The sequence below is a fragment of the Lemur catta genome, chromosome 23 (genome assembly GCF_020740605.2).
Source record: "Lemur catta isolate mLemCat1 chromosome 23, mLemCat1.pri, whole genome shotgun sequence".
Classification (NCBI taxonomy): domain Eukaryota; kingdom Metazoa; phylum Chordata; class Mammalia; order Primates; family Lemuridae; genus Lemur; species Lemur catta.
This window is the reverse complement of record NC_059150.1, coordinates 12,386,865-12,409,942: the sequence shown is the minus strand read 5'-3', so window position 1 is coordinate 12,409,942 and position 23,078 is coordinate 12,386,865. Positions and strand designations below refer to the sequence as shown.

The 23,078-nt window shown below is 40.5% G+C and overlaps 1 protein-coding gene across 1 annotated transcript in view; it reads left to right on the top strand.

Annotated features, from left to right (window-relative positions):
• Positions 1-23,078, top strand: part of PTPN14 (protein tyrosine phosphatase non-receptor type 14) — a 139,777-nt gene that overhangs the window by 50,718 nt on the left and 65,981 nt on the right. Inside the window, 2 exon segments of the mRNA XM_045536503.1 lie at positions 3,138-3,465; positions 14,753-14,922. Of these exon segments, the coding sequence (XP_045392459.1) occupies positions 3,292-3,465; positions 14,753-14,922 (344 nt within the window). The 5' untranslated portion in view covers positions 3,138-3,291.

Sequence of the window (23,078 nt, the reverse complement as noted above, 5' to 3'; positions counted from 1 at the left end):
AATGTAGGTAAATGATGTGTATGTTAGAGATTAAAAAAAAAATGTGTTTCTGGCTCTGGGGAAGTTCAGCGTCAAAGTATGCTAATATCTTAAATATAAGTTAGATTTATATATTAAAATAAGCATAGATGACTGGGAGTTCAGGCAGAAAAGATTACCTCTGATGGTAAGGATCAGAGCAGTCTGTTGAAAGAGCCAGCACCATTTAAATTGAGCCTCGAAGGGTAGGTATGAGCATGTTTAGTACCTGCACTGAGGGTTGCTGTCTTTCTAACTTCTGATTATGAACGTTTTTGGGTCTACGGAAAAGCTAATAGAACAGTGCAGTGAGTATCTGTGTACCCACCGCCTAGATTCAATAGCTGTTAACATTTTGTCATCTTTGTTTCGACTCTGAATTTGTAGATGTGTTTATATATGTACAGATGGTTTTTTAACCATTTTGAAAGTAAGTTACAGTCTTCATGACTTTTTTACCCCTAATAAATCCACTGACACCTCCTCACACCATTCTCCTACATACAGAACCACAATTCCATTATTAAAAACCAAAGAAAATTAACAAAAATACGTCAATATCATCTAATTTCTATTCTCTGTTTCAAATTTTCCTGATTGTCTCCTAAATCTTTTATAGCTATTTTTTTTTTTCAAACCTGGATTTAATCAAGTTTCACTCACAGTGTTTCGTTTTCCTGATTCCTATATCTCTCTTACTTTAGGGCCATCCAGATGGCTTCCCTCGCTTTGTTTCATGACATCGACTTGTAGAAGGACCAGACCAGTTTTCTTAAAACTTTTTTTGTTGATCCCATATCTTGCAAGTTTCGTGCAAATTGCAGATTTAAAAAGCTTTCTAAAACTCAGAATAGGTATTTTCTAGGAGATATATTACCAGATTGTCTGTTAGCCATGAATATAAAGACATTGCTCCTGACACCGTTTTCAGTAGAGAAAGAACTTTAAAATAATCTTGATTTGCAAAAATAATATAAGGCAGTTGTAAAATGCTAGAACAATGTAGAAATGTATAAAGTTAGCGTTTTATTTGATATCATCAAATAGCCCTGCCTGAAATAATAATTTTGCTGAACTTATAGTCTTTTTCCTATTTATGTGTTTTTGTTTGTTATAAAAACTGATCATCTATACACATGGTTGTGAAGTTTGCTTTTTCTGTCACTAGCTATGCATTGTGAATAGTGTCCCATAGAATATGTAGTAGAGATTGTTTTTGTTGGGATAAATGTGTACCAAGCCAGCCACATTCTTTCCTAGGTGTTTATGGTAAGACACGCCCAAATGTAAAGTGCCTGGCCCAGGATTAGAAATGCCGCTTCTGCCCACAGAGCAAATATTAATATTTTTCTCTGTTTGAGGCTCTCTGGTTAATGTAGGAATTGAATCTTGGCCACTTCTGCCCTTTGCTTTAATAAGTTGAGGGGAATTTGTGAGTAGTAAACACCTAAGCACTCTGTGTATGAATTTTGGCTCGCCCCCCCCCCCCCCACCTGGCATCCCTACTTTTTTTGGGTGGGTCCCTCATATCTTTTCCGTACATATCAAGAGATCAGATTGGCCTACCTTGGAGGTAAACATGATCCTGTGCCAACACAAAGTGATTTAGAAATGTTAATATATTTTACCAAGCCAGAGTTTCTAGCACATGCATTTTAAGCCATCATAAAACATATACCTGTCATGTTAAGGAATGTGCCAAGGGCAAGTATCAAAGACCGGCTGTGGGAGGCTGGGGAGTGTGTTTTGCTGTGTTGTAGGGTTATGCCCTGACAACCTCCGTGAGGCACGAGTACTGGCAGGGAGTGGTTTATAAATATTGAAGTCATTTTATTTATTAATTTAAGAATTCCTGCAAGGAGTAGTTATTCCTATTTGTATATATCCAAGTGTCCTGGGCCTCAGGGGTAATTCTGTGTCGGCAGATGGAGGAAGGGCGTAAAGCCTGGGTGGATGGCTCCAGTTAGGGAATCAAGTTAACAAAACAATCAGATGATCAGGAAATAGTCCTTGGAGCTTAATGGAGACCAGAACATTCGGACAGCAGAGCTTTCTGGACGTTTCTGGCTTCTTCGAGAGATAAGTTTAATGAACCTCCCAGCAAGAGCATTGCTGGCTCAGGGTAGAACGGTAAAGCCACTTTTGTTATTTCATTCTTGTGTTCTCCATGGCAATAATGTCATCATTTTCATTTGGTGGAACATCAGGGTGTCAGCTAATGGGAAGTTAAATTGTCTGTAGTGTGGTGACATGGCTTCTGCATCAAGCATTTTGTAAAGGAACAGGATGATAGCTAACTGTCTAAGTATTTGTTGAAAAAAGGACAAATTTGTAATTTTAAGCGCATCGAATAATTGATATAGTTCCATTTTTTTTAAAAAGTGGAAAGTAGCTAACTGTATTAAATGTGTATTCCCACCATTTTATAGCATCCATTCTAAGTAAATTAAATTATAAAAAATATGAAAAAGCAAATAATGTTAATAAAAGTAAAGAAGCAGTGTTGCAAAGAGTGAGGGGGAACAAGATCAAATTTTAAGTTCATTAAGGCTCTTAAATCGTTGAACCTCACTTTTTTTTCATCTGTAACGTAAGTATAATGACATCAACACCACAGGATTGTCCATGAGGTTGAAATGATATATCTAGAAATTAAAGAACGCTCACCAGTGTTCAAATTCTATTCCTAGTATTTTCTTGAGTAGATAGTATTGTATGTACTGAAAAACTGGATTGTAGGTACAACACAGATAGTACTGTATATACTGAAAAATGCTACAGATAGTATTGTATATAGTGAAAATAGCATGTGAACTGAAATTGCATAGACATTAGTTTGAATTTGGATTTGCTGTTTACACTGTGCATCCGTAAGTGAGTTCTTTAATCTCTCTGGACCTTTGTTTCTTCCATTGTAAAGTGGCTTTTATCATTATCACCCCTCTAAGGTCACATGGCCGAGACACTTAGGAGCTACAGAGCTTGCAGGCCATCGAATCTGGGTGTTCATCTGTCGGGAGGCTGTGTGCGTGTGTGCACACACGTGTGTGCAATGCGTGCCATGCCATCCACAGTGTCCCTTCCAGTGCATGACCATGCTGTTTCTTTTGTGTCTGCAGCTACCTTCCAGAGGGCCACACCGGGCATGGACACCCTTTTCGCTACCTGGAGGAGCACGGGTGATAGTGTTGTCATCCGGTCACGAACCTGCTAAGGCCATCTCAGGGGCGTGTGCGCCAGGACAGGAAGGCGGCGTCCGAGGGCCACAGAGCCATGCCTTTCGGTCTGAAGCTCCGCCGGACACGGCGCTACAACGTCCTGAGCAAGAACTGCTTCGTCACTCGTATCCGCCTGTTGGATAGCAATGTTATCGAGTGCACACTGTCGGTGGAAAGCACGGGGCAAGAGTGCCTGGAGGCTGTGGCCCAGAGGCTGGAGCTGCGGGAGGTAAGAGAGGAAGAGAGAGAGTGAGTGAGTGTGTGTGTGTGTGTTGGGTATTTAAGGGAGAACTCAACAAAGGAACCAGCCATCTGTTTCTTGGTGCACCTGTGTATTTTTCAGCCTATGCAACGTGCTTATAAGAATCCTGTTATTCTTAGCACGGGCGTGATCTTAACCTTCAGTGGATCGGGGGACCTGAGCTGATGTTACGACAAGTAAGGACAACACCTAGAGCTTGCACGGGGTGGCAGTTCCCCTTTGTTTCAGCCAGTGAGGAGGGTTTGGGGGGGAGTTGAAACTGAGAGACTGTCCCCACCAAAGTCATTTTCTCTCTTTAAAACAATGGAGTGGGTAGCTGGTATCTCCGCATTCTGGCTGCATGTCAAGGAGAAAATGCCCACGTGCAGATGGAGGTAGCTGCTTTTCTTGTTTGTTTGTTTCTATATTTTCCTCTTCAAAAAGAAGCAAAAGACAAAAAGCATTTAAAGTGAGTGTGACCAGTGAGGCTTTTTGTGGGAGCTTGTGTAAAACAGGGTGTTTTATTCCTTTTAAGTTCCCTCACGGCCTTCGTTTTCTTTGCATTGTCTGTGAGACTGCTTTTAAGCAAACTCAGGGTGAACCATTTAGACAGTCGTGTTATTACTCTTAGAAGAGATTCTCCAAGCTGTATGCCGTTTATGACAGGCAAGCCCTGCTGCGTTCAGTCTTAACGGACATTCAGGACAAGAGACTTTTGTGAGAAACCCACACTTGAGCATTTGTGTCTTGAGAGAGCCACATGTCGCACTGGCTAAGGGGGAAGGTGGTGTGGCCCAGTGGTCGCCAGTACTGCAAGTCTCTGAGGTTCACACACTCCTGAGGGTGAGGAAAAGCTGTGTCATTGTCCCGGGCCCTGGGCTCTTGTAGGGTCCATGTGTCAGCATTACCCAGCATCGCTGGTGACAAGAAGAGGGGTGGCAGTCACTGTTGGAAGTGATTGTGTGTGGCCTCTCTCCACTGACTTGCAAAGGAATTGGGGTCTGGGAGGGTCTTCCTCTCCCCTTGGTGCCTTCCACAGGCTGGCTGTTCTTCCCTGGGGGACTGTTTGACCTGAAACCCTTCTGTCCCCTGCTGTTCCTGTTCGTACTTTGGTTTCAGTGATCAGATATTCCTTTGAGGTTCATGTTCCTGTGCTGCAGACTGTCCCGGACTACACGTGTATGTAGCTGGTAGTTGATAGAGCAGAGTAAATGTGTGAAAGGCTCCAACCTTGTTGATTGGTAACGGTCTCTCTTTGTCTTATTAGTATGAGTGTTAATGGCACATTAGGGCACATATTTAACCACACACGTGCATACGTACATGGGCATAAAGGGAAAACCTTAATACCTTAGATTGGGATTGGGCAAGAGATTCATCTAAATTCTTATGGAAAATTTAATCATAGACCATTTACAAAGATCTGCAGTGGTTTTACCTTTACGTACTTCAGTCACTCAAATTAGAGCAACTAAATATTCTTTGCATGCATTGAGGGCCAGTGTAGCCTGTGGTTAAGTCGTTACAAGTGCAGACATTGGAGTGTCTAAGACTTGGGTTCCAATTGTGGTTCTGTTGCTTATTAGCGGGGTGTCATTAGGAAAGTTACTGAATCTTTCTGAGCATCAGTTTTCCCACCTGTGAAGTGGGAAGAATGGTGTTTACTGCATAGGGCTGTTGTAAATATTAAAAGAGATACTGTATGGAAAACGTGTAGTGCTGTGTCCAGTCATTTATAACTGTTCAAATTTGAGAGTCGTCAAAAATGGCTTTTTATTAAGGAAAATATTGAGCAACTACCTTGCGCCAGGCACTGTTTTAGGACTTGGTGAAATGAAGATAAATAAGGTACAATTTTGTCTTCAAGACATGTACAGAACAGTAGGGGAGTCCAGCCTTTAAATATTCAGTTAAAATTGAATGTGATCTGTGCTAAAATAGAATGCAGGGGCAGGCCTGAAAGGCAGGCAATGGCTCTCCTCAGAGTTGTGCAGTGTGCAGTCTGGCCCACTGAACACCGTAGCCTTGCCAGCGGGAGAGAGAGACTCAGGGAAAGATGAATAAAGCTTTTACTCTTTGAATCAGGACTTGAAGGATACATATGAGTTCAGCAGGTAGAAAAGAAGGCGAGGTCATCTTTAGCATGGGGAGCTGGATTTTCAAGGATCCAAGGACGTGAAAGAGCAGCCACCATTCTTAGGGGCTGAGAAGGCACCTCTGCGAATCACCAGGTAGAGCTAGAGTGCGTGGTGAGAGGCAAGGGCTATCTGGAGATGTGGATGGTTAATAAGTACTTTCAACAGTCCATTGTTTGTCTCAGTGAGAGGGCAAAAGTCAACCCGGGATTATCCCACAACTACATTGCCGCAAAGGATAAAGTAGTGCCATCCAGATTCTCCTATCGAATGTGTGTTGTGGTGTGATTGACCTTCCACTACTAAGGTGGGGTTTGCATTTGATGCTGACTTTATTTGCCCTAAATGGGTGTATTTACATTAGAGTAAATCACTTTCTTTTTGAATTTTATGCTGTCATTTTGTGACAGATAACACTGAAGAAATTTTGTGAATCAATCCTGTAGATACTCCTGAATTAAAAGATAAAATAGAGTAATACTTGGCTCTTCGTTTGCACGTGCGCACCTCAAGGAGAAACGCATTCTCCACCCAAATGCAGAAGTAGGAGGGGTGAATGCAGGGTCTGCTCCTCACACCTTGACTTTGTATTTCAGTTATTTTCCAAATAGAGTTCATGATACTTTAGAGGACAAGGTGAAAACCGATCTCAAATATAACAAAATGTTTCATCCATATCAAGGCTTGGAAACCAGATTATGGTGGGTATTTGGCTTTGCCATTAGAAATCATTCAGGTATATCCTAAATTTTATAGTAGATTTATCTTAGGAAAGGCTATATGGTAGACTTTTTAAAAAGATCATTTTGATTGGATCTTTGATTTACATTATTTGTTTTGCCATTTACCTTTATTAGAAAAATTTTGAATACAGTTTATTTTTATTTTAAAGGCTTTGATTTTTTTAGAGCAATTTTAGTTTCACAGCAAAATTGAAAGGTATAGAGATTTCCCATGCACCCTCCTTCCCCGAAACACGCACAGCTTTCCCCACTGTAAACATCCTTCCACGGAGTGGTACATTTGTTATTGTCATTGTCACCCAAGGTCCAGAGTTTATATTAGGGTGCACTCTTGGTGTTGTACCTTCTATAAGTTTGGACAGATGTATAATGACATAGATCTGTATGGTGGACTTTCTGAGAATCAGACCTGTTTTAAATGCACTGATGTGCTGCTGTTTAACGTGGCATTCAGAAGAGCCCAGGCCTGGTTCACATGGTCAGCGAACACAGTCAGGCTCTGGGGAAGCTGAATATGATAGGGTCTCTGCTCCCAGGAACCCTGGAGTTTAGAGAACAGGACAAACAAGAAACAAAGGGAAGAGCTCATGCCGAGGTACAGAAGCAGGAAAGAACATGGAATTTTCAGGGAAGGGCAGAGTTCAGTGTGCACGCATCTGTGTGTGTGTGGAGGGGCTCATAGCAAAAAAGGAGGGGCAGAGGAAGAGTGTGGAGAGGAAGGCTGGAGCCTGCATTTGAACGGTTTGGTGTGTCTGGCGGGGGAGTTTTAACTGGGTCCTATAGGATGGTGTTCCTAAACTAGGTCACAATAAATAATTCAAATAATCGCTGCCTTTTAATGTACCATAGACCGTGCTGAGCAGTTTCCATGTATCAAGTTATTTAATTCTCATAACAAGTCTGTGATGCGGCTACTCTTGCTGTCTCCATTTTACAGGTGGGGAGACCCCAGCTTGGGGTGACTTGCCTGCAGTCAGCTGGGCTGGCGGGTTGTGAGGCTGGTTCAGACCCCGGCAGGCTGACTGCACTGTTCTAGTTCCTAGAGGTGTGCAGTGGGAGGACAGAGGTTGTGGTAAAATGCATTGGGAAACACTCTCCTAAGTTGTATAGTAAAAGAAAGGAAAAAAGCATTTCACGAAGTGTTTCACAATTATCTTAGCCTTCTAGTAGATACTCTTTTGAATTGTTTGGGGGAATAAAACACTACTGTGCTGTAGAAAGTCATCAGAGGACTCCTAGGAGGAGCATGACATGACCACCTTGCCTATTAGGACAAGAAACCAATAGAGAAAAGAGCAGGGATGGGGCGGGAGCGAGAGGTGGAACTGGGACACCAGTGGATATAGTAATAATCCTGGCAAAAGGACATAAAGTGAACCCCTTAGAAAAAAATTGTTTTCAATTGTTTTAAAGGTCTGGAAAAAATTAGGCATGAGTTTCTGGCTGGGAACGTTATTAAGAAAGACATTCAAGAGATATACAAGGCTCAGGAAATCAGAATTCTGATAATATTGTTATATTTGGATCAATGGGTTTCATCCTTTTCCCCAAATGAAATCTTAGATGGCACATCAACGTATAGCATGGAGCTGTTCTGTTTACAGAGGAGACTGGATATCTAGAGGCCCATCTCAGTTTGAAAATCACTGACCTAGGTTAAGAGAGAAATAGCTAAAACTATTTATGACTAATTCTCAGGTTTTGAAAATAAGTTCATGGAGAGGCAGCAGAGTTTAGTGCCTGGGAAATGTGAGCTGGGACTAAACTACCTGAGTTTGAATCCTGGCTGTGCCACTAACTAGCTATGTAGTCTTAGATAGTTGGTAACAGTAGCCACCTCTGTGAGCTGTCAGGAGGATTCAAAGAGTTTGCAAAGCTGGTGCAGTACCACAGTGCCTGGCACATGGGAAGTACTCAGTATGGCTGCCTGCTTCACATGACACCACTCAGGCTCTCCAGCCTCTGCCATGACACTTCCAGAGACTGGGCGCTTGCCTTTTTATAAGTCTACTTGTTCCATTTTTCAATGGCTTTAATTATTAGAAACAAGGATCTTATGTTGAGCCAAAATGGCAAAGTCTTTCAATTCCTTGAATGGTTATTTTTAATTTAAGATTGTACTGTCCAATACGGTAGCCACATGTAGCTATTGAGCACGTGAAATGTGGCTAGTTTCAACTGAGATGTGTGTAAGTGTAAAACACACATCAGATTTTGAAGACTGTATGGGAAAAAGTTAAAATATCTCATTAATTATTTTTATATTGATTATGGGTTGAAATGATATTTTGAACGTAACATTTTAAATAAAATTTATTAAAAGTAATTTCACCTTTTGGTTCTTTTTAAATGTAGCTACTAGAAAATTTAAAATTAAATATGTGCCTCACGTTATATCTCTGTTAAAGAGCGCTGTTCTAAGAAAGGCAAGGAGGACCATGTTAACAGTAATAATATAAAGCATTCTAATAAAATGCAAAAATATGCTAGAATGATTTCTTTTAGGAATAACCTTGACTCAACTGTTAATATAAAAACAATGGGAGGAGGGATAAATGATTTAACAAGGTCCCGGAGATATACACTTCACTGCTAAACTCTATTTGAGGTAGAGAACTGCCTTTGGGAAATGCAGAGTCCTGGAGAATGATAAATTTGATAACTCTTGGGTCTTTCCTAAGGATAGACTATGGAGCCCTGGTTTTTAAAGGAGCCTATGAAACAAAACAAAACAAAGCAAAAAATCTGTAATCATTTCATAGGGTAGGTGGTTATCCTTTAATTTATCTCCTTTGTCTTTTGCAAATTTATACTTTCATCTTTACTAAGAGCTGTTTATCTAAAGCTATCACTACAGTAGAAATTTTCCACGTTTTGCTATTTTCATAATGGCTACAGATTATAAAGATACAGAATCTTAACATGTATTTCCTATCAAAGAAAAGTTAACTAACATTAAAGATATTTCTGTGGTTTAACTTTATGCTCATCTTTTGGCAGTTGGTAATTTATATGTGATTTTGGGGGTTCTCTGTTAAATGGAACACCTCATTCCCTGGTCCTGCCAGGTGACGGTGGAATTCTCCTGTATTTTAGAGCTTGCTTAATCACATCTATGTGTATGTATATTTGCAGAAGATTAAAATAATCAACACTGATTAACCATCTGCTAGAAGTAGACAGTTGGGGAGAGATTTCTGTTCTTTGAATTTTGTATTGCTGTTTGTCTTTGTAAAAATTACAATGTGAAATCTTATTAGCTTAATTTCAGTCCTCAAATGTATTGGTACTTGTGCCTCCATTTTCTAGGTCTAGAGATTGTGGGTAAAATGTTGCCCAGTCTTAACTTGCAGATCTTCATCTTTCTGTATATCCTGAGTGTGCTGTACAGTCTCAGAAGAGTGGTTTTTCTTAGCTATGAGGTTTGCTTCTTAGATCTGTTACTCTGCAGTTTCTTTTCCTGTACTTTTATGAAGAGATTGGCCAGGAAAATTAAGATGGGGCAGTTGTTAATTATAGATGTGTCAGTTATAGAAATCTCAGACCTACCCAGAGTAGAGGTTGATTACACACAAGTTGTTTTTTACAGTTATCCAACTGAGGTACAGTGGTTTATTTTCCAAAGCCATTGGAATGTAATTGCATGCAGTGCAGTTTCGGAGTCTGCTTCTAGTCCTCTTTTGAAGTACTTTCCATGCCTCAGTGAAACTTTCCCTGGTTATATGTAACTCATATTTTATGTGGAGGCATACCAACTATTTCTTAATTTACCACTGAAATACCGGGTAAGACAGGCGACCCATTACAACTTAATGCAAGATATTTTAAACTTTTGCTTCTGGATGATTAACTCTTCAAAATGCTGGCGATAAGATCATGGGTTTAATCCCTAGTAATTGCCAAAAGTGTGTGTGTAACCCTTACGAATAGTTAGCATTAAAGCTATGCCATTGGTCACAAAACTGGAAAAACAAAACCCTCAAAAAAATCTTTTCCTGCTAATAGCTAATGTGGGGGTGAACCAATGAAAAACATCCCACACTATTTTTTCAGTAGACTTTATTTCTTTAGAGCAGTTTTAGGTTCACAGCAAGATTGAACAGAAGGTACATAGATTTCCCATATATGTCCCCCCCACCACCCCTGAAACTTTTTCAGGACCTTTGTGGCCTAGAATCTTTTCAAAATCCCAAAGGATGGACATTTTGACACTAAAGTATTCACACACCAATCTGTCACTGATGAAACTAGCGATGTTTGAGTACATGCATAAATCTATGCTTCCTCTGTTAAACCCAATAAATGGGGAAAACTACTCACATAAAGGTGACATTTTAATGTGGTTTTCCCTACTTTGTTTCATCGTAGTGCATTTTTCAAAATTAGTCCAGAGGTGGTTCCTGCCACTGGGAGCTGGTTCTTCTGTCATCTTTTCTCATCATGGCAGTACACTCATTGCAAAACTCATGGCACCAGAGCTGTCGGCTCTAGTTTTCTTAATAAAACTAGAGAAATAAAAAGAAATTTATATCTTGCCCAGAGGTATCATGAGGATGAGATGGGCCTGGCTTACATTTGATGCCTCAGACATAAACAAAACAAATGTTTCAGGCATTTATTCAGGTAAGGTGATGAGATCCTCTTGTCTTGGTCATGGAGAAGGTGGTTTTTACTTGGAATCATGCACCACGTTTTCCTCAGCCATGTGGCAGTGTTTAGCAGTGAAGCTCAGCTTCCAGGACTGAGCTAGTTTCAACTGGCAAGTTAATTATGAACCAGCCTGGTGTGGTCTCAGCTGGGCTTGATGGGATTAACAGTCCCTTGGACAATACACAGGAAGTTGATTGGTGCACATGTTAGTTGAAATGAGCACTTAGGCTCAGATTCCGTTTCCTGAGAGGCACTGTATAGACACGACAGAATAAACTTGTGCTGTATTGTAAACTTGAACAGAGCAGTGTAGGAACTTTGAGGCAGGGTCTGTCTCCTCCAGAGTAGGGATACAGCTAGAGGAACAGTGAGAGAAGTAGGGTGTGAACGGAGGTTACTTTGGGTGTAGCTTCAAAAAACAGTGTGGGGCCGGGCGCAGTGGCTCACGCCTGTAATCCTAGCACTCTGGGAGGCTGAGGTGAGTGGATGGTTTGAGCTCAGGAGTTCGAGACCAGCCTGAGCAAGAGCGAGACCCTGTCTCTACTAAAAATAGAAAAAAAGTAGCTGGACAACTAAAAATATATATAGAAAAAATTAGCCGGGCATGGAGGCGCATGCCTATAGTCCCAGCTACTCGGGAGGCTGAGGCAGGAGGATCACTTGAGCCCAGGAGTCTGAGGTTGCTGTGAGCTAGGCTGACGCCACGGCACTCTAGCCTGGGCTACAGAGGGAGACTCTGTCTCAAAAAAAAAAAAAATAAATAAATAAATAAAATAAAAAAACAAAACAAACAAACAAACAAAAAACAGTGTGGGCAAAGGGATCTCATTTTGAATGGACTTTCCTTCCTGCTAGATAACTGAATTCAGAACTTCTTCTAAACTTAGGACATTCTGGCCATGAGTAGGTCGAAACTGTGTCCTCCAGATCACCTGCCTCTGCCAATTCCACCTGCACGGGAAACCCCATTTCTTGAGTAGTTGTGTAATTTTTCACTGGATCATGGCATGGTAAGTCACTCCGAAATATTCTGTGTCCTGTGGAAGATGTGGCATCATAGCAACAAAAAAAACTTATGCCATCAATTAGGTTTTTCTATTAGAAGCGGTTTACTTTGTTATTTCAAGCTGTATCAAATTAATTATGGTTCAAGATTATTAACTGACCACGATTTCTCTTGTACCTCAACATCTTTCTTTTCAGCATACACACGTGTGTGCGGGAGTGTTTGTGTCCATGTGCATGCATTTGCGTGTCTGTGTATTTTATATTCTTCCTCTGGGTGTTTTCTGGAGAGGAGTTCTGGCCTGGTTAAATGATCTGGATGGATGAGAATGAGAAAAGGAAATTTAAACTAGTAGCCTTCAAGGCACAGGAACAATAAGAATTTTAATTTTTTCTGAAAATCAATTGTAGCATGTTTATGCAGTTACTGTGGATTCTCTGTAATTCGAATGTTACTAATTTGAATGAAGTATCTCCCAAATGTCAAAAGGAAATCATGGTTAGCCTGTTAAGCAATCATGAAACTTGCCCTCCCTTCCTCCACTCATGCTTATAAGAGGGCTCTTTTCTAACTATGATAATCATGTAGCAAATGACAGTTTACATATATTCCCTAATTTATTGTATGCAAACTCACTCCTCGTCATCCAAAATACAGTGGATACCCTAATACGGCACTGTGCTCCCTAAAGGAATTCAGTGTAATGCAGAACTGCCTTGGACCCTTTTCAGACAAGTTCATTGAATTAAGTACCCAGATTACCTCATTTTAGCGTCAGCTTAAGCCTCTGTCGTAGATCCCCAAGGACAGCATGAGAGTGATGTTCAGTGTCCCATTAATACCTATAGTGAGACTCTCAAGAGAATCTTAGGGGAGGCACAGCTTTGTGATTATTTTTTTCTTATATCTTTTAAATATTTGTTACTTGTGGATATTCCAGCTTCTTTTGCCTGCTTGTTCTCATTATCTTCCAAATAACCTCTGTTGTCTAATTCGAGGGTTCGTAGGAATGCCAGTAGCACTGATGAGAAAGATTCACGAGGCTTGCCTGCTTTTCATTTACTAGCGATGATGATGATGATAGTTACAGCAGTAGCAGCAGCAGCAGCAGCAGACGGCATCGTTTACAAAGTAGTTACTTACCGTGTCTCATGCATGTGATTGACGGGCGATACCTCACACACCCCCTACAGCCTGTGGGTGAGAGTTGTAATCATCCTCCCCATTTTACAGATGAGAAATCTCTGCAAGTCTGGGAGGCCCAGTAACTTGTGTAAAGTTACAGAGACAGCGAGTGAGGGCAAAAGCTGGGAGGTGAACTGACTTTGAAGCCTGTTTTCTTTCTGTTCAGCCACAATTCATTTCTCCTGTATCATATCAGCACAACTCATGGACTACTGAGGCTGGGAAATGAACGACAGGGTCAGGATTCACTCAAGCAAGTTCATCTAAGTTGTTTAGTATAACCTTGGCTCTGGTTGTTGGCATTTTGTTGCTCCAGAAATGCGTAGATTTCGGATGGGAACTTGCCCCTTGGAACATCGTGGAGGAAAGCTGATTAAATAATTACCCTGCTCTGAAAGTAAATCCATTTAAAATATCCTTTAAAGCATCCGGGTCTGCAGCTTTATGTAGGCAAGGGCACGTCTGGTTTTCTAATAAAGTCGGAGTCACAGCTTCGCTAGAGAGTTTGGTTGGGTTGTGGCAGGGATGGCTCTGGGGTGATGTTGAAGTGAGTAGCCAGCTGGAGCGGGAACGTCAGCATAAGAATGCCTTTGGAAATTAAACATTGCAATGAAAACTTTCTTTTGAAGGCAGATTTCCAGGTGTGCTGTAAACCGTTCTAGGCTGTAATTGAAATATAAAAGAATCTTCAAAAGCAGTGATCTATTTTTTGGTGATTGTTGTGCTAATCCTGAAATCCTAGCATGAATTAATATAAAGACAGGATTGGGTGCATAAAAGTACCTGTTTTAATCATTTAGCATGTTGTTCAAAACTAAACTGGTTGAGGCTTCAAGTCTAAGGGTGAAAATCTTACTTTCATCTATCAAATCCCACCATAATCTGCCAAGAGCAGCCACCAGGGGCTCCGGTGGCAGCTGCGGAGGGGAGCGCCTTCCACGCTCAGAGCTGGGGACGGGGAGAGATTTGCTGCAGTTCATGTATAATAAAATGGTAGAGGGCGATGCTGTTTAAAGTATGATACTTCACTAAAGCTCACAAAGAGTGAAAAAAATCTTCGGTTAAAATCTGGTACTGTATGAAAATGTTCTACAATGCACAAGCTTTCAGTTGGCAGAAAGTTTTGTCTTAAGTGTTAAGTAATAAGTTACTTCGCTGCAGGTGCGAGAACTGGGTTGGCTTCTGCCAGAATGCTCAACGTGGGATCGTGAGGCTTTCAGAAGGCACACAGGAAAGTCAGCCTTCAGATCTCAGAAAAATAGCCCAGTCCCCCCACCCTGCATGACTCCCCTTTGCCTAATGTGGGTGCATTGGTATCCACAGACACAAACAGCAGCAGTGGGTACAAATACTGCCTTGGATACTCAACGTAGGTTGCAGGATTGTGTGGATACGGTTTCTTTTAATGTGTTCCAAAGTTAGAAAGGGAAAAGCTGGAGCCTTGTGTATGGGCTGGGGAAGCAAAGGTGACACGAGGTGCTGGAGTCTTGTTTCCTGTGTGGTCTTAGGATGTTTGTGGTAAGCATGAACTGATGCTATTTTCCCCTTTCATCTAGACGCACTACTTTGGCCTTTGGTTTCTCAGCAAGAGCCAGCAAGCACGATGGGTGGAGCTGGAGAAACCTCTGAAGAAACATCTGGACAAATTCGCTAATGAGCCTCTGCTCTTCTTCGGAGTCATGTTCTATGTGCCAAATGTGTCATGGCTTCAGCAGGAGGCCACAAGGTAGGTGCATTTTCCTCCTGTGTTCCGTATAAGGGTGTGGACTAACTGTGAGGCTTCCAGTGAAGTAGATGAGCTGGTTGATGTAGGGTGTGTGTTGGGGGGGAGAGGTGTGTGTACTGAGGGAGAGGAGGGAATAGTTGCAGATTATTTGCTAGTTGCTTTGCCGCTTAGCATTTTGGTTGAATCCATGCAGCCAACTCCAGCAGTTCCCTGTAATGCTGGTAAGGTAGTAGTGATCCCGAACCAGGCAGAATTTCGCGTCTGATGGCATAGAAATATTAGCTGGAGACTATAGGTTAAATTAGGTACGCTAGAATTTAATGAAAAATCATTCACCTATACTGTTTTGTCCACTCTTTTCCTCAAAATATCCCCAAACACAGAGTACCATCAAACTTGGTATTTAAGGATTGGGAAGGTAACTCAAGATGGAAGTAAAATTTGAGGAGGACAGTGGTGACAGTGCAGGAGTTTTGATTGTCCTTTGTTAGATAAGAGGACACCTGGGGATTGGTCCCCCCCAGTTGCTCCTAGGCTGCTTTACCTCGGAGAAATCACCTGTCACCTTTGAAGCGATGTTTCCCCCCTCTCATCTGTAAGTGAGGGATTTTTATCAGTTCATAAAGTATGATTCAGTGAATGAAACAAGTGCATTTTTGTTGGTGTTAGTGTAGTTCACTTATCGGTCGGAGTTTTCCATTAAACTCCCCAGGGAGTCTCCTCATCAAATGGGTATTTGCAGTAGGAAAGGGAATCACATAAACCCTTTACTCGTCACCTTTTACTCAGAGCTTGGCACTCGGAATGCTTAGGAAGCAATGCCCCTGACATGCTTAGAAGAAGGAACAGTATTCAACTTGATTCTCACTTGTGTACTTTTTAGATTTTAAATTTCTGAAATAAGGATAAATTTCTTGAAATTTTGATATACACTTTATGGTAATTTTTTTTTTTTTTTTTAATTAAAAGCTGCTTTTCCATAGATAGTGCATCTGCAAACAGAGGCCACGAGTTGTCTCACAGTCTGACCCTGAAAACCCGGTGTTCAGTCTTTCATGCGATATTCATTTAAAGTGCTCTTTTGCATTCTATCGTGCACTGTTTTCAAGTTATTTCACTTCTCCAAGTCCTTCCTGTATAAGAAATTATTAACTCCTCAAAATGGGACAATTTCCGCTGGCTTTTAAATCCTCCTTGGGTACTGGACACAGTGCTAGGAACACAGCATTGGGTTAATAAGTACTTGCTGATTCTTGGCTCTCGGACCATTAAGTGCAAGATGAGTGATGAGGGTGAAACATGGACTGGAAATTAGTCCATATTGAAAAAAGTTGAGTCTGTAAGAAAAATGAAGTGTTGTTACTTTAGACAGACTTAACTTTGTAAGGCCTGTTGTTGAGGGAGAGTAGTTGAAATGGAGAGGAACTCAGAAATTGTACTGCATGAAGTTAAAGGAAAAGGGTTGTTTAAGCTTAGAAAGATAGAGTCTTGTAGGGGCGCCATAGCTGCCTTTAGATATTTGAGGACTTTTGTAGGAGGGGGAATTCTGTGTTGGCTCTGGAGCATAAAGTTAGAGCCTACAGTAAGTGAAGCTTCAAGGAGTTGAAAGACTTTGGCTCAACATAGGAACACAGTCTCCATGTAACTTAAAAGCCATATAAAAATGGAACAACAAGACATAAAAGGGTGAGAGTGCTGGTCTCCGAATGTTGTCATGTAGGCTAGGTAGCCTGTGTGGTGCCCTGTAGAGGAGGCCGCCATATTGCATAGGGTGTTGGAATACATCATTGGTTCTCAGACAGACCAGGGCCTGCCATGTCATACTTACAAGAGCATTTATGATAAATATGGATGCTAGAGCCATACCAGAAGTCTGAATTGTAGTGTTTAGGGCTGTGGATCAAGAGGATGTATTTAAAATAAATAGTACTACTCCGGTGGTTCTGATACTTATCCAAACTTGGGAATCCATGAAATAGTTAACCTCTAAAACTCTTTACAGTTTTTAGATTTTCCAGGTAAGTAAACTTAAAGCTGCAGTATTTCACTGTCAATATTTGCATTCATAAATTAAAACAGCAGGTATTTAAATCTCCAAGATTGAGGCATAGAGTAAGAAGTTTTAGTGGTTGTGGTTATTAAGCGTGGGGATCAGGAAGAACTTCTTTCCTTTTTTTTTTTTTTTTTTTAAGAATTTCTTTTTGCTCAGGTAGTCTGGTTCATTTAAGATAAAGGTTAATAAGGAGGGGAAGAAGTGTTTTCCAACAAAGGATTTTGAAGCAAACTCTGTTACCATCAATTTGGTCAGAAACACTAACAAAGAAAAAATTTTAAAGCTTTGAAAAGATGTTTTTAGACTTAAACATTGGAACTAAACTATGTAGATTTCAGGTATAACCTGCTCTTTATGGCAAAGGCTGTTTAAAGTTAGGAGCTGGATTAGCATTGAGAAGGGGTGTGTGTGTGTGTGTGTGTGTGTGTGTGTGTGTGTGTGTGTGTGTGTGTGTGTGTGTGTGTTTGTTTCAGTGTTGCAGAAATTTTTGTTGCCCCCAAGGGCCCCTCAAGCTGGAATGTGCCAAGGAGTGTCAGATCAAGTGAAAGACTTAAGCTGGGGAGATGGAGAAATCAGAGAAAGAAGTATTGTATAGAAAGGAAAGTTGATAGAAGGAAATGAAAAGGGGAATTACATGTACCTGGGAAGGTTGAGGGCCACCAACAACGACCCAGGTGTGATTCATCGGGACGTGCCGTGGGTCGTAGGTGTAGGGACTGGAGTATAAAGGAGATGTGGTTTGGACAGGATAATATTTTTAAATGATCAAGTTTTATGAGTTTGGTGTTAGGCATGAATAGATGAGCTGAACACACAAGGTGAAGAATGCTACTAACAGTCCTTACTTAGGAGCCTTTGGGAATCTGAGCCTTCTTGGGAGGTTTTAGAAGCATCTGAAGTCTGAACTGAATATTGAAACTGCCTTCCAGGCAGAGCAGCCAAGGGGAAGCGGTGGTGGCGGGGCAGGATTCCAGAGGAATGTTTCACAGAAGGGCCCAACAGCATTCATTAGGAGCGGGTTAATGACTAACTCTCCAGTCATCAGCCTGGTATCTGAGTTACCAGGCATCTCAGGTGGAGATGGGCTTTGGCATCTCTCAGAGCACCTGGGATCTGCAGTATCAGACACAAAACAGTTAGTCTTTGTGATGCCCTGCAGAGTAAGATATTTGCATAGATTAGAAACAGAAATCTGTCTTTCATTTGCAGGCAACCCGTTGGAGGAGGCAACCATTCAACCATCTGTGCTTAAAAAATAAGCCTTTGTCTGTAGCCAACCAAACTTGTTTTCACCCAACACATGTTTGCAATGGTTTGGCTACTTCTGCTTGAGAGTAAAACAGGTTCTATAGCATTAGTCATGAACAGCCATTTTTTTCTCTGAATAAGGACAAAGAGTCTAGATTAATACCCTGGTTTTTTTGGGGGGTGTGTATGTGAACATATGTATATATATATGAAGACACATAGGGGTAAAAGGAAGATATATTTAAAAGGTATATTTCATTTCTTGTCTCCAAACAATCCCATCCTTGGAAATTTGTAGGTTAATAGTACATCCAGAACAAAACAACAAAAATTTGAGAACAATATTGATTGCAAACTGTTCAATAAAGTGAATAACTTCATTAAAATTATCAAGTCCAATTGATTTCAATTAGAACGTTGGAAAGCACTGCCTTTTTGACATTAATTTGACACATGTGTCTCATCTGCTAGATACGACTTTAGGGGAGGAGCGAGTCTCTTCATAAGTAAGGAAAACTTGCAAGATACTGTGATTGTGTTGGAGAAGAAATGGACAATTCAGTCCCTGCCTTGAGGTGAAAATTGAATGAGAAGACAAAAGATATTAAAAGAAGAGTACACACAGAAGTACAAAAAAAAGGGAGTGGGGGGAAGAAATCCCTTGATGTTATTACAGAAGTATGAAAAAACTGGTGAAAAGAAGGACTCACTAGTAGACAGATGGGGGTGAGTCATGAAACCATAGGAATTAAAGAGATTAAAAACCACTAAATGTGTTAACCCCACTCCAAACAGTAAGATATATTACCTTGGGCCTTTAAAACTGTTTGTTTTCCCCTGTTGGTTAAAATGACTCAGGGGGATGGGACCACCATAATTTTTTCCATTTTGCTTTGGTTCTCATATTCCTTTCTGCCCACCCGCTTCTCTGTTCAGCAAAGGGACTTTTGGTAGCAGTTCATCTTCCCCCGTTATGTTCTCTTGACTCAAAGGAAAGATTTTTGTAATGTGTTTTAATGATTTGCATAGCAACAGGCTCATTATAAACACATGGTTTTCAGATTTTTCTGGACACAGAAGGAAAAAAGATGGCTTGTGAGAGGTGGAGAAATTCTTAGTCAAACAGAAGGATACTTAATAATAGCAAGGGGAAGCCAGAAAACTGCTGGCCAAGATCACTGCTTTTAGTTTAGGTCTGGGGTTTTTCCAAGTCTTCCCCAGGCAAGGAAGTCCCTCTTTAATTTTTCGATGTTAAGGAGAAAACTTTTAAAAGAAAAAGTAATTTTTGAAGAGTGAATTGAGGTCTCAAACTCGAAGTTGCTGAGTACATGCATGGTTTCTAAAATTTTATATTCTGGGACATCTTTCTTTTTACCAAAACATGTTTGTCTTTGCATTACTCACCTTCCAATGGTATGTTTGCATAGTGCAAAGCAACTTCTAATTGTCCTAATGAGGTCAGATAGCATTTCCTCCTTTTCCAGGACTTCTTTTTAGCTTGTCTTTTCAGGTGGGGCTGTCCACCCTGTTAGTGGTGAGCACACAGCAGAATTAACATGGTGCAGCTACTGCTGTAGCCAGTATCATCGCTCCATTTGCCAAGGACAGTCTTAGTCCACTGTTGTCCATCTGGAGGAGACTCCAGCTCCACGGGACATGTTCCAAGTGCCCTTCGTCTGGTGGGTGCTGCTTCTGTGTTTTCTGCACTTCTCAGCCACATGGGCCTCCCTTACTTTTAGGATCACAGTTTGGCTGTACATCTCCTAAATCCTGCAAAGTGCTAGGTTATGAGACCATATTCTAGTCTGCTAGGTAAAACTGCCTAGCAATTATCACCAGAAGGATTTTTAAAATACTTCATCTTTGTATGGGCTTGTATGGGCATTCTTCAATGTTAAAGGTAGTTCCTGCCTAGGAAGAACTAACTGGGCAAGTCTTTCAACCAACTGAGAATAAATGCCCGCTTTTAAAGCTGTGCTGTTTAGGTACCAGAAAGAGGGTAAGTACATTCTTTGTGTGTGATGATGAATGACAAGGGAGTTAGGTGATTACATTTTGAGATTGTGATAGGGATCGTTTTTTTTCCAGTTCCACTTTTGGGACCATGGGATATTGATGGCTACCCAGATTAGGTGAAGATCTCTATCCCTGTAATGGTGAAGATGGGGTTTTGTTTGTGGGTGTATGTTTTTTAAACTAGGTTTCAGGAAGTGGTTCCAGTAACCTTACAAGAAACTTTCTTCACCTTTTCTTGCTTTTAAATACCAACGCTGTTTAGGCGCTTACAATCTGCCTTGTGTGCTATTGTAAACAAGTTAGTATTCAACCAGTGTTTAAACTGTCTCTTTTAAAAACTCTAATTATGGTAATATTTCCACTTCCTTTTACAACACCCTTTATTTTGTTCCTCCTCCGGTTCTTTCAGTTCTTTTAGTATTTGGAAATGTCATTTTAATGGATATTTAAAGTTTACCCCTGGGCTGGGAAATAGGGACTTTCTTCAAGTCAGACTTAAGATTCAGCATGAATTCCGTGTGGCTAATACAATTTGCTGAGAACGGCAAATCCTTCTCCTGGCCAGCTCTAGCTGGTGAATGGGAACTTGTTCTCTTTCTGTTGATTATTGACAATGGAGTTGTTTCTACCAGATAGTTTAGATATCTTAAGATGCAGTTGATACTGGGATCTAATCTCAAATATTTTGTATGGTTATTATAATGTATGATGAGATGAGAGAGGAAGATGCCTGTCTATAAACAAACAGAGCAGCCTCCGAGGGAAGAAGAATTGCTTTCCCAAAAGGAGACTAGTTGATTAAAATGTTGTCATTTGCATTGTTTTGCATTTCAACCTTTATTAAGTACCTGTTCCTTGACATTTTGTTAGTCAGTTAGGAGTTTAATAATGAATAGTTCTCAACTCCTTCACCCTCCATCCCCACCAAAGAGGTCTAACTCCAAGCAGCTTTTATTTCATTTCCATGTATTTAATTTACTGGAGATTTATTTGAATTTGTCCTTAAAGCTTACATTGCTGACCTTATTTACTTCCTGGAAAAGGCTTTGTCACTGCTTTGGTGAAAGCCAGGGCAAATGTCTCCCAGGACCAGGGCCAGCTTCATGAGTCTGTGACGTGTGCAGTTGCGCAGGGCCTCGTGCACAGAAGGGCCCCACACTTGGTTTACTGCCGTTGCCATCTTGAAATCCTTAATTTTTGAACAACATTTTCACTTTGCACTGGATTCTGCAAATTAAATAGCCAGGACTGCTGCCTGTTCCTCATACGTCCGTCTCTGTTCATCCACCTCTGCTTGTTTTGTTGTTACCTTGCGATTTGCTCTTGGGTATGGGTGGATCTGAGTCTGCAGTGATGGGTGTGATCGAAGAGAAAAAGCAAATTTAAAAATTCCTCTGGGGAACAAAAATGAAATTTGTACCATCTATGCAAGTATGAAAATAGAAATGTAGCCCTGGTAACCGTTTCTGCTCCCGGACCCGAGTCCCTGGGAAATCCTCACAGAGATTAGGGAGATGGTATAAAGCCAGTTTAGTTTCCTTTAGGGAAGCTGATTGATTGGCTTTTCTTGATTCTTAACTAAGATTTCCTCATGTTTTACTGTGAAAAAGATGACTCTTTCTTAAGAAAGTTTATACTTTTCTTAATTAAATCCAGAGTGCACTGTAGGTGCCTATTTCATTATACAAGTCTTCCAAATGTGTGGAGTTGCTTCTTGGTTTTTTCTTTCCCCTGCCACTCAAGAAAAAGATGGGGTTTGCAAGATATGCAGGTAGGTAGTTAGCTATTGAGGCAACTCACTGCCACTACAAAATGGAGTTAACCTAACTGTAAACATAATCTAGGTGTTTCTCTGATATTCATTCCCTTTTGGGGACAGAAAGCAAATAATAAATCAGTGTTCTTTAGTAATATCACTTGGCATGATTTATTATTCATTGTAAGTACCCTGTAATGAAGAGAAAAATCAGAATTTCTAAAGGAAATAAATCAGGCATCATTCATATTTCAAAAGGAGTGTTCATGTAATGTTAGTCTTTAATGCATTTGAAACGTCTGACTAGGATTCTCTATAAAGCAAGATACACTTATACATATGATTTAACCATTAATAAAGCACAGTTTGCAGAAAATAAGTACAGGTTGAACATCCTTAATTCAAAATCTGAAATGCTGCCAAATCCAAAACTTTTCGAGTGCTGATGTGATGCTTAAAGAATCAGCATTTTGGGTTTCTGATTTTTGGATGAGGGGATGTTCTATAGGCCAAGTATATAATGTAAATATTCCAAAATCTGAAATCCAAAACACTTCTGGTTCCTAGCATTTTGGATGAGGAATATTCAATCTATATGGTATTCCTTAAAGAACCCTTGTCTTTAAAGTGATAATTTTATTATCACAGGTTTTATCATATATAGTTAACATGTGTTTATTAGTATTTGAGGGTCTGTTTGGAACATCTTAAAAGCAAACAAAAATAATGCTTCTGTCGAGCTGTTTTGAAAATAGCTTAATTTCTTAAGCAGAGAATTGATTTCATCCTTCGTGAATTCCTTGATTTTCAAAGATACATTCATTCATTCATTCCAGATTGTTCTTTATTGTGTTATATTGCACAACTGAGACCGATTGAGCAACCTGTGAAAAATAAAGGTTTGTAATAAAGCCTGGATTAAAATGTTAAAATATTCTGTTTTTCCAAAAGCTGTGAGTAGACTATGATGATGCCCCGCTGCAGTGTTTACCTTTCACGAAGGGGTGGAGAAAGGGGAAAAACAAACAGAAGCTGTGAGAAGAGGTGTTTTGTCATGTCAGAGCATGCAGGCTCTGCTTTATG